Raw genomic sequence first — 12,549 nt, forward strand, 5'->3', positions numbered from 1 at the left:
TGGATCCCTGGCAGTGCCCAAGGCCAGGCTGGACATTGGGGCTTGGAGCAGCCTGGGACAGTGGAAGGTGTCCCTGCCATGGCAGGGGTGGGAATGGGATGGGTTTCAAGGACCTTTCCAATGCAAACCATTCCACAAATCCATGATCTACCTGCCATCCATCTCTTTCCCAAGGCTGTGCCTCTGAATCCATCCCTTCTGCGGCCTGGCTGGGGAACCAGAGCCACCTCCCACCCTTCCCCATCCCACAGGAGCTCATTCCTCACAGCACAGCGAGGGAGATGCCCCCAGGACCCCCATGGCAAACCCAGCGCTCTGCTCAGAGCCGCTGCAGCCGCTGACGGAGCACAGGGAAGATGTTTCCCTCAGGCTTATCAAGGAATCCGACTGTTTCAAGCCTGGCTCTCTGCCTGTAGCTACACACAGCTCTCCATTAACCTCCCACGTGTTTTTGGGGTCCTGGGGTACCCCGAGGGCAGCCTGAGCCCAAAGCTGTGCCTATCTCAGCCTGGAGATTTGGGAAGTGGGCAGAGGCAGAGCTCCGGTGCATCCAGCACAGGCACAGAGAGAAAGGAGAGATGCAGCCCTGCTCCTTTGCTGGATGCTTTCATCCACAACATCCAAAGGCTCCTGGAGAGGCTCAGTGGTACTTTTTTTACCTACCCAGGGAATCTGAGGCACGGGAAGAGCAGCCATACAGGGAGTGGGAGCAAAGGTGGGACTTGAGGAGATGGGATCCCATGGAGAGGTGTGAGCACAGACTTCCCGAGAGGGCCGTGCCCTGTGGATCACTGGCTCCCAGCAGTGGTCAGATTTTGCCACCTGAACGGCAAAGACCACAGGGATTCCTCCCTGGGAGGGTGGGCAGGCCCTGGCACAGGGTGCCCAGAGCAGCTGTGGCTGCCCCTGGATCCCTGGCAGTGCCCAAGGCCAGGCTGGACATTGGGGCTTGGAGCAGCCTGGGACAGTGGGAGGTGTCCCTGCCATAGCAGGGGTGGCACTGGATGGGCTCTAAGGACCCTTCCAATGGGGACCAGGACCAGGATCGGGGCTGCCCAGCAGCTCCAGGCAGCTGCCTCCTCACATCCGACTGCAGCCAGGCACCGGAACTGAGGAAATCAGGGCTGTTCCTGACTGCACCCTGACTCTCCACCGCCTGTGCCAGGAGGGAAAACTCTCCCCCTGCCTTTTTCCTTCTTTGATGGTTGTTTCCCTCACTGTGGAGAGCAGGCAGGGCTATCCTTGCTTCCACGGGGAGCACCACACGGACCAGTCCTGAAGGATGTGCTGGGGGAAGATGGGAAGAGCCAAGGGGAGCTCCTGGGGCATCCTGACTCATCCCAGCCGGTGCTGTGGGAGCGGGTGGGCACGGGGAGCTCTCTGCAGGGAAATCCCACTCCTTCAACTGGTTTTCCTTTCTTTTCTGCACTGGGATGTGAAATCAAAGAGGAGAACACCACCCTGTGCTGGCCTCTCCATCATCTGTGGGGGGAAAGCCTCCAACACCTCCAAAAACTCTGCGCAGTCTCCACATCCCCTTTTCCTGGCCAGGAGAGGAGAAATAAATATCCCTCCCCATAGCGTAAGGCTGCGCAGGGCGATTAAGAGGGAGTTACACCCTCGTCAGTGCGGAGAAAAGGGAAAAAAAATTGATTTACAAGCAGTATTATGATAATCTCCTTCCTGCAGGAGGGAGGGTGGGCTCCCGATGCTCTACCAGAGCCATCAAGGAAAATTTAGAGGGAGAGAGAGGCAGCACAATTAAGCGGCCTGAGCTCCAATGAATCAAGATCTGAGGAAGGGAAGAGAGGGAAGAGTCCCACTCCCTGCATTCCTGTGCCGGGGCTCCTCTGAGCCTGCTGCTACCCAGGGCTGCTGGACTGATTTGATTTAGGAAACACAAACAAACCAAAGCAACCCAATAAGTGCCTGGCAGGCACCGGCGGTTTGGAGCAGGTAACCCAATAACTGCAGGCACAGCACTGCTGGGGCCAGGCAAACCCAATCCAGGGGAACCCCCCGAGGCTCCTGCGAGCTCCCGGAGCTGGGGCCATCCCCACGCAGCAGGCAGGGCAAGGGGATGCAATTCACACCAACCTGTCCCCAGGCCTCCCCCAGCAAGGAGAGGCTTAAATGTCTCATTTCCTCGCTGTCTATCCTGCAGCCTGGCCAGGCTGGAAGAGAGGGGGACCTGTGCCACCCTCACCCCGTGCGATGCCAGGATGTTTTCCTGTGGCTAGGAAGATCTACAGTCCTTGCTAATCATCACCCACTGCTCCACACACTAAATCCTCTTTATTCCCCACTCGCTGCCCTGGTGCCTTTCTCCACCCCTGCCCACTCCCCAGTCCCACCGGCCGGGTGGACCTTTCCATTCCCAGCGTTACTTTTGAACCCAAACCCTATTTTCCTGTGATTCTTCCCCTTTCCCTCCCGCTCCTCTCTCACTCCCACGCTGCCGTTTATTCTCTCCCGAGCACAACTGTCCCCCAGCCCCCGATGCTTTGATGAGCCCGTTTGAAAGGAGAAGATGACGCTCCATGTGAAGGAAACGCTTTTCAAAGGCTGCCACAGAAATAGCTGATAGGCCTGACGTTTCCTACTTTCCTCTTGTTCCTTGTAAACAAGGAAAAGAGGCTGCCGTGTCCCAGTTTAACTGCCTGGGAGTTTCACTTCCCAGCTCCGAGGAGAAGCGGGAAGAAAATGAACCTGGAAGGGATGTGGCCTCTCACACGTGGGGGTGCGCAGGCAAGATCCACGTGGGATGAGCCTCCACCTCCTCATGCACTTGGAAAATGTGTTCCCAGAGCTGCTCTGCCCACCGGGTATCTCCCAGCTCCCACCTGCACCCCAGCCAGGTGCCAGGCTGAGTGAGAAGCTGGCAGCCTCACTCATCTTTTCCAACCTCACAGCTTCCAAGGGAATGGGAAACGCCGGTGCTGCTGCTGCTGGGAAGTCCCCCGCTGGTGGCGTGCCTGTTCTGCCTTCCCTTTCCAGCTGGGATCGGGTTATAGAGCTCTGCAGGAGACTCAAGAGCACCTCATCCCTATCCCAGGATCCACAGGGAAGGATGGCAGCTCAGCCTGTGCTGTCCCACCCAGGCTGCTTCCTTTAGCCCCTCGCAGAGCATTCCTTGAGCTGGTCCTTTCCCTCTGCAGGACGAGGCACCAGGGGAACAACATCATCCTCCATCTCCCCACCAAACCACTGGAGCAAAACAGACCTATTCCAGGGAATCTGCAGTTCCAGAGGGGGAGAGGTGAGCAAAGGAGATGACAGGTACCCACAGGAATTGTGAAGTCCTTGAGGGACATGTTTCAGTGATCCCCAGCACGCTGCTCGCCCGGTGCAGGTGGAGAACAGGGAAGGTGTCTGCCCCAGCGCCAGCCTCCCAAATTCCCTCCACCTGTGCAGATGATGAAGGAGCCTTGTGACATTTGGGGGTGGCACTTTCTGTCTGCATGACGAGACACTCAGGCAGCAGTGCCACCACCAGCCACCAGTGTCCTTACAAGGACAGACCACAGCCAAAAGGTGGCAGGAGGGAAGCCAAAGCTGCAGGAGTCCCCTTGGCTCTGCCTCACTCACCCTTCTGTGCTTCCAGCTGGGAACTGTTCAGTGCCTAAATCCAAAGGGGACCTTAAAACCCATCCAGTCCCGGCACTGCCACAGTCAGGGACACCTCCCACTGTCCCAGGCTGCTCCAAGCCTGGCCTTGGACACTGCCAGGGATCCAGGGGCAGCCACAGCTGCTCTGGGCACCCTGTGCCAGGGCCTGCCCACCCTCCCAGGGAACAGTTCCTTCCCAATATCCCATCCAGCCCTGCCCTCTGGCACTGGGAAGCCATTCCCTGTGTCCTGTCCTTCCAGCCCTTGTCCCAAGTCTCTCTCCAGCTCTCCTGGAGCCCCTTTGGGCACTGGAAGGGCCTCTGAGCTCTCCCTGGAGCCTTCTCCAGCCTGAACACTCCCAGCTTGGAGAGCATCTCAGAGCATCTCCACAATGAACATTATCCAAGCCAAAGGCAACACTGGATCCACATCCAGGATCAGAGCCAGGAGAGGAGCCTGCAGGATCTGCACGATCCCCATGGGCCCCAGAAGTGATCCCCTGGGATTGAGCTCAAGCCCTGGAGAAGCTGCTCTCAGCCACGTGAGAGCCTGGCAGGAGAGGCCAAGGCTGCCTGTGGAAGGACCAGAGGCTCAACGACAAAGCTGCTTGTCTGGGAACAGGCACGGAGATTTGCTCCTTGCCTGGATACTTCAAAGGGCTTAAATCCCAGTAAATAAGCATGACTGTGCAAGAAGAAAGCAACTGGAATCAAAGACCTGATTGTGTTTTAGCAGCCTGTCCTGGGAGCTTTCCTGCAGTGGAGGAGATGAGGAAGAAGTGGGTTTTTCACCCTCTACCACAGCTTAAGTGACAAACCCTCCTGAATCGGAGCCAGCTGGAGCCACAGCACCAGCCCACGGTGGGGAGCTACGGAGAAGGGAGAGCAGCTTCCAGATGAGGTGTCTGTGCTGTGCCCACAGAGCTCATAAAAAGGGATTAGCATGTTAACCACGTAATTAAACATGAAAAACTTAGCAGGCGGCTTCAAAGGCAGGCACCAAACCCCAGAGGTCACACTGCAGTGCTTGCTGTGCAGCTGCTTTAATTATGGGGCTCCTCCCGGGCACTGGAGAGCTCCCAGCTGCTGGAAGAGTCTTCCCACAAACTGCCAGGGCTGAATTTCACCTCCCTGTGCTGCGGCCGCAAGTGGATTTCACCCCAAATTTACCTGCCGTGGAGCTCTTCAAGGCAGGTGTGCTGGGATAATGGTTTTCATCCACGGCCAGTCTGAGTGCAGATGTCCAACACCTCCCTCAAGGTGGCCCAGACCTGCAGGGTCACCCCTTTCTGCCTCTTCCCCATGGAAGTGCTTAACAATGAGAGCAGCCTGTTTTGGGGAACATCCACAGCTCCCCAGAGCTGGCACAAACCCTGAACTCCAGGGACTTAGAGCCCCTGGAATGGCTGGTGCAGTGAAGGACAGCACAGACTTGTGCTGACTGCTCCTGGGTAAAACATCCTCCTGCCTCTGCTCCTGAGCTCCAGAGGTGCTGGGGAATTGCTCTCTCTTTTCCACCAGCTCTGCCACCTGTGAGTGCCACCATCCCAGCACTTCCCTGAGTGCCACCGACTCCAAGCTCACAAAACCCCGCGGCTGTGCAAGAACCTCGCCCGAGGGCAGAGCAGGAAAGCTCCCCCAAACTCATCCTCCCAAAGGAGGGACTGGATGCTCAGCACACACACAGCCTGCGGATCAAGGGCAAATCCTTGAAGGAAAGCAGGCTCTGGGAAGAAGAGACATGGCATTAACAGAGCAGGACCCCCCCGGGTGGGAGGAGGTGAGGCACAGACAGAGGCAGTGCAGGGAGAAGGACAACTCCTGTGCCCAGGTGTGCCAGTGACCTTCCCCTGGCCCAAGAGCCACCCGCAGACACCAGCTGTCCTCAATCCTCTCCTTTACTTTCCTGGGACACTTCTCAGGCAGAGCATCCTCGTGCTGCTCCGCTCCGAGACGGAGCTGTGCATTTTTAGCCTGTTTTGACAGTGTTGGCAGCAGTTGATGGGGTTTGGCTGTTTGTTTGGGGTATTTTTTTCCTACATCCTGAATTTCTTTCTGCAGCAAACAAGGGGGGAAGGTACTGGTTTACTTCATTAAAGGAATCTTCAAAGGCTGCCCTGCACCTCCGATAGATTCCCAACCACCGGTGCAAAAAAGAGGCGTGCTGAATTATTTAAGTGCCTCTACCTGCACTCCCCCTCTGAGGTTGCCAACTCAACTTCTGCCAAGAAAGATGCTTCCCAGCATGGAGGATCAGGTGTAGGAACAAATGCAGAGAGGTGGGAGCACTCCCAAGGGAGGGAGAGCCGGGCTGGAAGGGTGACCGCGGGCAGCCGGTCCCGCCGGAGCGCAGGCAAGCTCATGCACGGGTTAGTGCCACAGCCAGATCCCAGCACCCCCACGCAGAGTACCTTGGAATAACCTACTTGGAATGCTCAAATGCAGATAGGTCTTCTGCCCTGGGCTTGAGGCTAAACCAGCAAAATAAAATGAACAACAACAAATAGTAATAATAACCCCCGTGTGTGATACAAGGGCAGGGGATTTGTGGGATCTTAGGGCTTGCCTGGAGCCATCAGCAGCTTCCAGGTGAGGCAGAGGGTTGGTGCCATTGAAGTATTGCTGGACTGATATCCCATTCCCAGTGCCCTGTGTTTTGCTTGCCTTCACCATGGCAAAGACAAAAGCCCTGCTGACCTCCCTGAGCAGAGCAGGCTGTAATTTCCCTCTGATGTCCCCACTAATAGTCTGTTACCCAGGAACCTTTGCTCCTTGCTGCGATGCAGCAGCCGGGCAGCCTCGGCTCACTCCGGAAGGGAGGGGATGGGACAAGAGTCCAGCTTCAAAGGAAGGCAGAGTGACAGCACCATGACAAGCCCTGACAGACATGGAAATGATGGCCCAGGCACCCTCTTTAAGGGAAACAAATGGGACCATCAGCTCTCTATGAACTCCTCTCTGTCAGAAGTGAAAATTTAGCAGTTTCTGTTTAAACCAAGGACTTGGAACACAGAGACAAATCCTACCAAAACCTACTGGGAGCAGAAACGCCTCCAGATTCTACAGTGACAAAAGGGGCTGTGAAGATTTTTATTTTCTCTGCTCTGGTGTGACAGGAACCTGAATAGCTCCAGGCCAGCATGGGGAGACTGCCGAGTGAGCCCCGCTAGATCCATTTTCCTGCCCCAATTCAGTGATCACAAACTCCCAGCCAAGAAAGTCGGCAAGAACTGATATTTCCAAATCCTTTCAGACGTAACTCGTGGCTGGGAGTAGTAAAGAGAGCAGGATTTGTTTTTCAAGCCTGGAGTTGTTACCACAGCCCGCGTCCTGTGCCGTACGGATTTGCGAATCCTTCCCGAGGACAGCTGCTAGCAGAAAGCCAGCCAGGAAAAAGCCTTTGCAGGGGAAAAAGCCTTTGCAGGTGAGTGGGGCTGACACCACATCCCACCAAATCCATCGTGGATGTGTCCCCAGCCCCTCATTACAGAGCCCAGCACTGAGCCAAAGGAAAAAGACGGGATGTAGAAATAAAGAGGTTTTGTTGTGAGCTTTCAGGTGACCCCTGGGTCAGCAGACCCAGGCAGGCTGAATTTTTGGCTGAAGTTCCTCATGTCAGCCTCATTTCTGGAGGCAGGTGGTTCCAGGGAGCAGAGGTCTCACACCCCTGGCCAGCAAAGGCTTTGCTGTTAGTGACTGAAGCTGCACTACAGGTTTCTCTAGAGATTAAAAGAGAGGAAGAGCTTTTGGCTTTTTCCACTGAGAGCTCCTAAGTCAGGAGTATTTCTGCCCTCATTATTCACCAGACCAGCTCAGTGCTCGAAGGGAATGGCTGCAATAGGCAGGGAGGGCTTTTCCTGTTCTCTAGGGATGCAGATTCCTTCCAACAACATCCCTGTACAGCTTTGAAGGTTCAGCAAGACCCTCAACCCTGGAGACCTTCACATCCCGCCCCACAGCACTGGAGAGACCAGGCTGGGTCAGGACACCAGGAGCACCAGAAGCTGTAATTGTCTGTTCAAAGCTAAGCTGCTGGGGAAGAAAACCTAGATCCAACAATTTGATTATCAAAAGCAGGGTGATTTTAGGGCTCTTTTTCAAGGGTTTCATCAGGGGAGATACAAACTGGGGCCCTCTGATACCTTTTTAATAGTGTTGTGCTTGCTGTTGCCCCGGCTGGAGTTCTCGTTGTGCAAAATATCCAGAGCTGTCTCTCTCTCCTTGAGCTTCAGTGCCTCGATTTCTGTCTTCAGCTCGTTGAGCTGCTCCTGCAGGTGCTTGCTCTTCTCCATGTACTCCACCCTAACACACACAAAACAGCCCCGGGTCAGCACTGACCAGCTGCACGTGGCGATGTGACACCCGATAACAGAATTATAACAGAAACAGCTTTTCTTCATTATTTTTAGCGTGTGGAACTGATACTATCAGTTTATAGCACACAGTGAGCTACTCAGAGCAATTATTTGTTCCTTATTAAAGAGGACCCAGACAGCCATGCCAGCAATAAAAGTGTAAGTGACATTATTACACAAAATGAAACCTGAGCTGGGTGGTATTTTAAGTCTCCCAATTTGCAAGTGAAGCTGACACAGGTTTACACCACACAGTGGTTTAAGCAGCTACTCAGGACAGCTTTACACCCCTGTACCCCTTCCCAAACCTGCTCCACAACCCAAATCCATTAATCTTCCCATGAGGAAGGACCCTGATGTGCTGAATTGTTGTGTTTTAGAGGGATTTAGCTTGTAAAATGTGTGGGGGCAAGCGCTGTCCCCAAAATATCAGGTATCTTGTAGACACACAGCATCCCTGGCACAGAGAAAGTCTCCCAAAAAAAAAAAGCAAGGAAGGGGGAAAACCCCAACCCCCAACTCCAGCCATTCCCAAGACTCGTCCTGAATTGCCTTCCACAATGAAAAATCACACCGTGAGTTTTGTACCTGTGATTAGCCCCCTGAGCCAGGTCAGAGGGCCAGCAGGGTAACAGGAACCCTTTCCAGTGCCAAAATTTGTAGAGAGGTTTGTCCCAGCACCAGAGGAAAGAGAACAGCCCCAGAGAAGACGGGAAAAGCATCCTATTGCTCTCAGCATTTGGCAGAGGCAGCTCTCCCTGCTCAGGAGAGCAGCATGACCTAGTTAGCAACCTGGCTACAGAACCAGGAATTATCCTGTTATTTTCAGCTTCTTTTTCCTTCTGGCTTTGGGAAAAGTTCTGAGAAGTTCTTAATCTCCTGTCTCTAGGTCTGTGATTTCACACACGGGAGAGGGCACTGAGCAGAGGCAAACTGAAGCACCCTCTGAGAGGGATCCAGGGGTGTGGCATTCCAGCCTTGGGGAAGTTTTGGCCATCGGGATGACAGAGCCATTGTGGCTTTGATCTACGACCCAATCGATGAACAAAGCACATCATTACTACCGAGATTAAAATCTGACCTGCTTTGATTTCTGCTCAATTGGTAATTTCTAAGGCTACACTTACACCCTCAGGAAAACACAAGATCAAAGCTCATAATCACATCCAAACTTGCCGGGGAACACTTTTTATAGGGGAACTGAACGTGACACAAATTCCAAGGAGAAGGGGTTAAAGCCCTAGTGCAGGACCTTAACACACAATGCAAACCCTCAAGCTCAGGGCTCCAGCACTCAGCCTCCTGTTAACTCTTTCCACCACCGTGGGCAATTCCAGCCTGAACAGGAGCCAGGATTCCCACAGGGGGAGGAATTACCTGGAGTTGGGCCCTGAGCTCACCTGTGAGCAGGTGGCAGGGACAGGTCTGTGACACCAGGTCCCCACCAGGGAAATGCTCAGCCAGGACAAGCACAGAATTGCTCAGGTTGGAAAGGCCCCCTGAGATCATCGAGTCCAACCATTCCCCAGGACTGCCAGGGCCACCGCTGACCCCTGTCCCCAAGTGCCACATCCACGGGGCTGTTCAATCCCTGCAGGGATGGGAACTCCAGCACTGCCCTGGGCAGCCGTGCCAGGGCTGGACAGCCCTGCCCATGAAGGAATGTTCCCAATATCCTCCCCAGCCCAGCCTGAGGCCGTTCCCTCTCCTCCTGTCCCTGTTCCCTGCGAGCAGAGCCCGACCCCCCCGGCTGCCCCCTCCTGTCAGGGACTTGTGCAGAGCCACAAGGTCCCCCCTGAGCCTCCTTTGCTCCAGGCTGAGCCCCTTTCCCAGCTCCCTCAGCCGCTCCTAGGGCTCCAGCCCCTTCCCAGCTCCGTTCCCTTCCCTGGACACGCTCCAGCCCCTCCAGGTCTCTCTTGTCAGGAGGGTCCCAGAGCTGCCCCAGCACTGGAGGTGCCCCAGCAGTGCCAGCACAGGGGACGGGCCCTGCCCTGCTCCTGCTGCCACCCCAGGGCTGGCACAGCCCAGGTGCCCTCAGCCTTCTTGGCCACACCTGGCTCATGTCCAGCACAAATCCCAGCCCATCTTGGACTGGATGCGAGCCACGTACTTCTCCTTCTCGATTTCCATGGACAGCCTCTTCATGTCTGTATCCTTGAAGTCGAAGGAGAGGCTCTCACTGATGAGGTTGAAGCTTGGCAGGTCAGTGGGCAGTGCTGTGGTACTCGAGTTCATGGACTGCTGAAGAGAGAGCACAAATTAATCACTCTGGGCCACACGAGTGTCACTACAGCAAACGCTCTGCAGCGCTGATGTAAAATCAGAGCAACACTCGAGCCCACAGTCCCAAGCACCAGATCAGCCTGGAGATCCCCTTGCTCCATTCCCAATTTGCTCCTCAATTCCAAGCCATTGCTCCTCCAGGACTCTTTGAAGCACTAAAGAGGAGACAAAACACCACCTGCCTTCAAAATCTGTTGACAAACCTTGGTAAAATCAAGGGTTTATCACTGCTATGTCACTTTTAAGCTGGACAGAAGCTGCCTCTTGGGGAGTCATCTGTCAGCTATTTAACATCCAGTCAGGTTTATAAAGTTCAAGCTGTGAACAGGGACAATGTAAGACCCCGTGAGACAGCAGAGTCCTGCACTCCACAGCTCCCCAAAGCCTGAGCAAAGACCAATGTGACCCCAAGGATGCCATTCCAGCAAGGTCCACAGAGATGTACCGACACATTTTTATCTCCTCAGTAATTTACAGTTCCAAAGGTTTAAAAACCACTTCTAGATTCAGCTGGAAATGCTGAGATAACACAGCAAATCACTCCTGGAACACCTGAGCGAGGATTTGGGACTTCCTTCCTCCTGCAAAATGCTTTGATATCCCCCAGTGACACCCACTGCCAGGCCCTCAGATTTTATGTTCTGCTAAAAAATGACCCTTCTTCCTCTCAGTCAAAAATTCTGTCACACCTCTAACAAATGGGCTCATTAGGAGAAGAGGAAGAGCCTGATGGAGTCATGGCTCTGCTCCTGCAGCACGTTGGATGAGGTGGCAAACAGGGCACACGTCAAGGGTGGCACAGTGGCATCAGATGGGGCTGAGTCACAACTGCTGCCAGCCTGCTTAGCCCTGCTCTGGGATATGAGAAACTCAGCCCAGCATCCAAAAGATCCCCCACCTCCCTCCTGGATGCTCCTTCTTGCTTTAAGGGATTCCTGTAAGGAAAACAATGTGCCCAAACCTGGAATGGCATTGCTGGGTACCTGCTCTAACAAACGAGAGTTTGAGCTTCGGCTGGTTCTTTCTTTCCCTCATTTCTCCTATTTGGGGTACTCCAGGCACTGTTTTCACTTCAGTAAGACCTGCAAGCACTGGGGTGACAGATTTACTCTGCACAATAACCTGCCTGTTCCCTCACCACCAGCCTGGAATTCACAAACAGCCAGGGCTCCTTCCCAGCTCGGACAAATGTGAGAGGGACAACATTTCATCGAGCGGCAGAGGTGGAACACAAACACCTCGTACAAGCATAAACAAGGTGGTGCCTCAAACTGCACTTGGCCTGGCTGGAGCCTTCCAGGTGAGTTAAGACCCACATGACAAGGAAACCCAACTCCTTCCTCCCCCTTTGCTGCCAGCAGGGAACAAAGGCACATTAATTCTGGAGCAGGAGCTGGAAGGGACAGCTCAGTACCTAAATTCCAGTCTCGAAGGAAAGGGGACAGGTCTGCCAAAGCACTTAACTGATTTAAATACTTGCATCCCATTGACATTCAAGTCCCTTCCCTGTAAGGCACACAGGTGTTCCCAAAGCCCTTCCCACGTGAGGTTCTCCCGTCCCTGCAGCGCAGGGGAGCCAGGAGCATCTGAGCCAGCCTGCTGGCCTTCAAACAACCTTTAGCTTGTTTTTTTTCAGCACAGGCTTTGTTGGGTTTTGTTTTTAAAAACTCCCAACAGCAGCAGTAACAGTAGAGCAGGAGTTTCACTTGCTGCAGCCATTAAGGCCTGAGCCAATTCATCAGGGTTGCTACAGCCACTTCCTTCTCTTCCCTCGGCACAGCTCTGCCACGGAGCAAGGAAAAAATTGGTGGAGAAGCCAGAGAGCAACAGGAGTGAGGAAGAGTATGGAAAAAGCAAAGAGTGAGCAGGTTCAGGGCTCTCAAAGGCACGGGCTTGATATGTGGAGCAAAGCATTTAACAGAATCATGGAATGGGTTGGGTGGGAAAGGATCTTAAAGCTCATCCCATCCCACCCCTGCCATGGGCAGGGAGACCTTCCACTGTCCCAGGGTGCTTCAAGCCTCATCCAGCCTGGCCTTGGACACTGCCAGGGATCCAGGGGCAGCCACAGCTGCTCTGGGAATTCCACCCCAGCCCCTCCCCACCCTCCCAGGGAACAATTCCTTCCCAATAACCCATCCAGCCCTGCCCTCTGGCACTGGGAAGCCATTCCCTGTGTCCTGGCCCTCCATGCCTTGTCCCCAGTCCCTCTCCAGCTCTCCTGGAGCCCCTTTAGGCACTTTAGGAAGGGGCTCTGAGCTCTCCCTGGATCCTTCTCCTCTCCAGGTGAGCACCCCCAGCTC

At 54.4% G+C, this 12,549-nt stretch overlaps 1 protein-coding gene across 5 annotated transcripts in view; it reads right to left on the bottom strand.

The window, feature by feature from the left end:
- The window catches only part of NF2 (NF2, moesin-ezrin-radixin like (MERLIN) tumor suppressor), a 47,358-nt gene that overhangs the window by 3,035 nt on the left and 31,774 nt on the right, over window positions 1-12,549 (bottom strand). For 2 of the 5 annotated variants that reach the window (XM_069030590.1, XM_069030594.1), the window contains exons 14-15: window positions 10,074-10,204; window positions 7,751-7,910 (exon numbers count right to left, since the gene is read on the bottom strand). In XM_069030590.1, the coding sequence (XP_068886691.1) occupies window positions 7,751-7,910; window positions 10,074-10,204 (291 nt within the window). Of the gene's footprint in view, window positions 1-6,034; window positions 6,080-7,750; window positions 7,911-10,073; window positions 10,205-12,549 lie in introns of all 5 variants that reach the window. The other 3 variants (XM_069030593.1, XM_069030592.1, XM_069030591.1) reach the window with 3 other exon arrangements.

This window comes from Aphelocoma coerulescens, chromosome 15, assembly GCF_041296385.1.
Source record: "Aphelocoma coerulescens isolate FSJ_1873_10779 chromosome 15, UR_Acoe_1.0, whole genome shotgun sequence".
Lineage (NCBI taxonomy): Eukaryota > Metazoa > Chordata > Aves > Passeriformes > Corvidae > Aphelocoma > Aphelocoma coerulescens.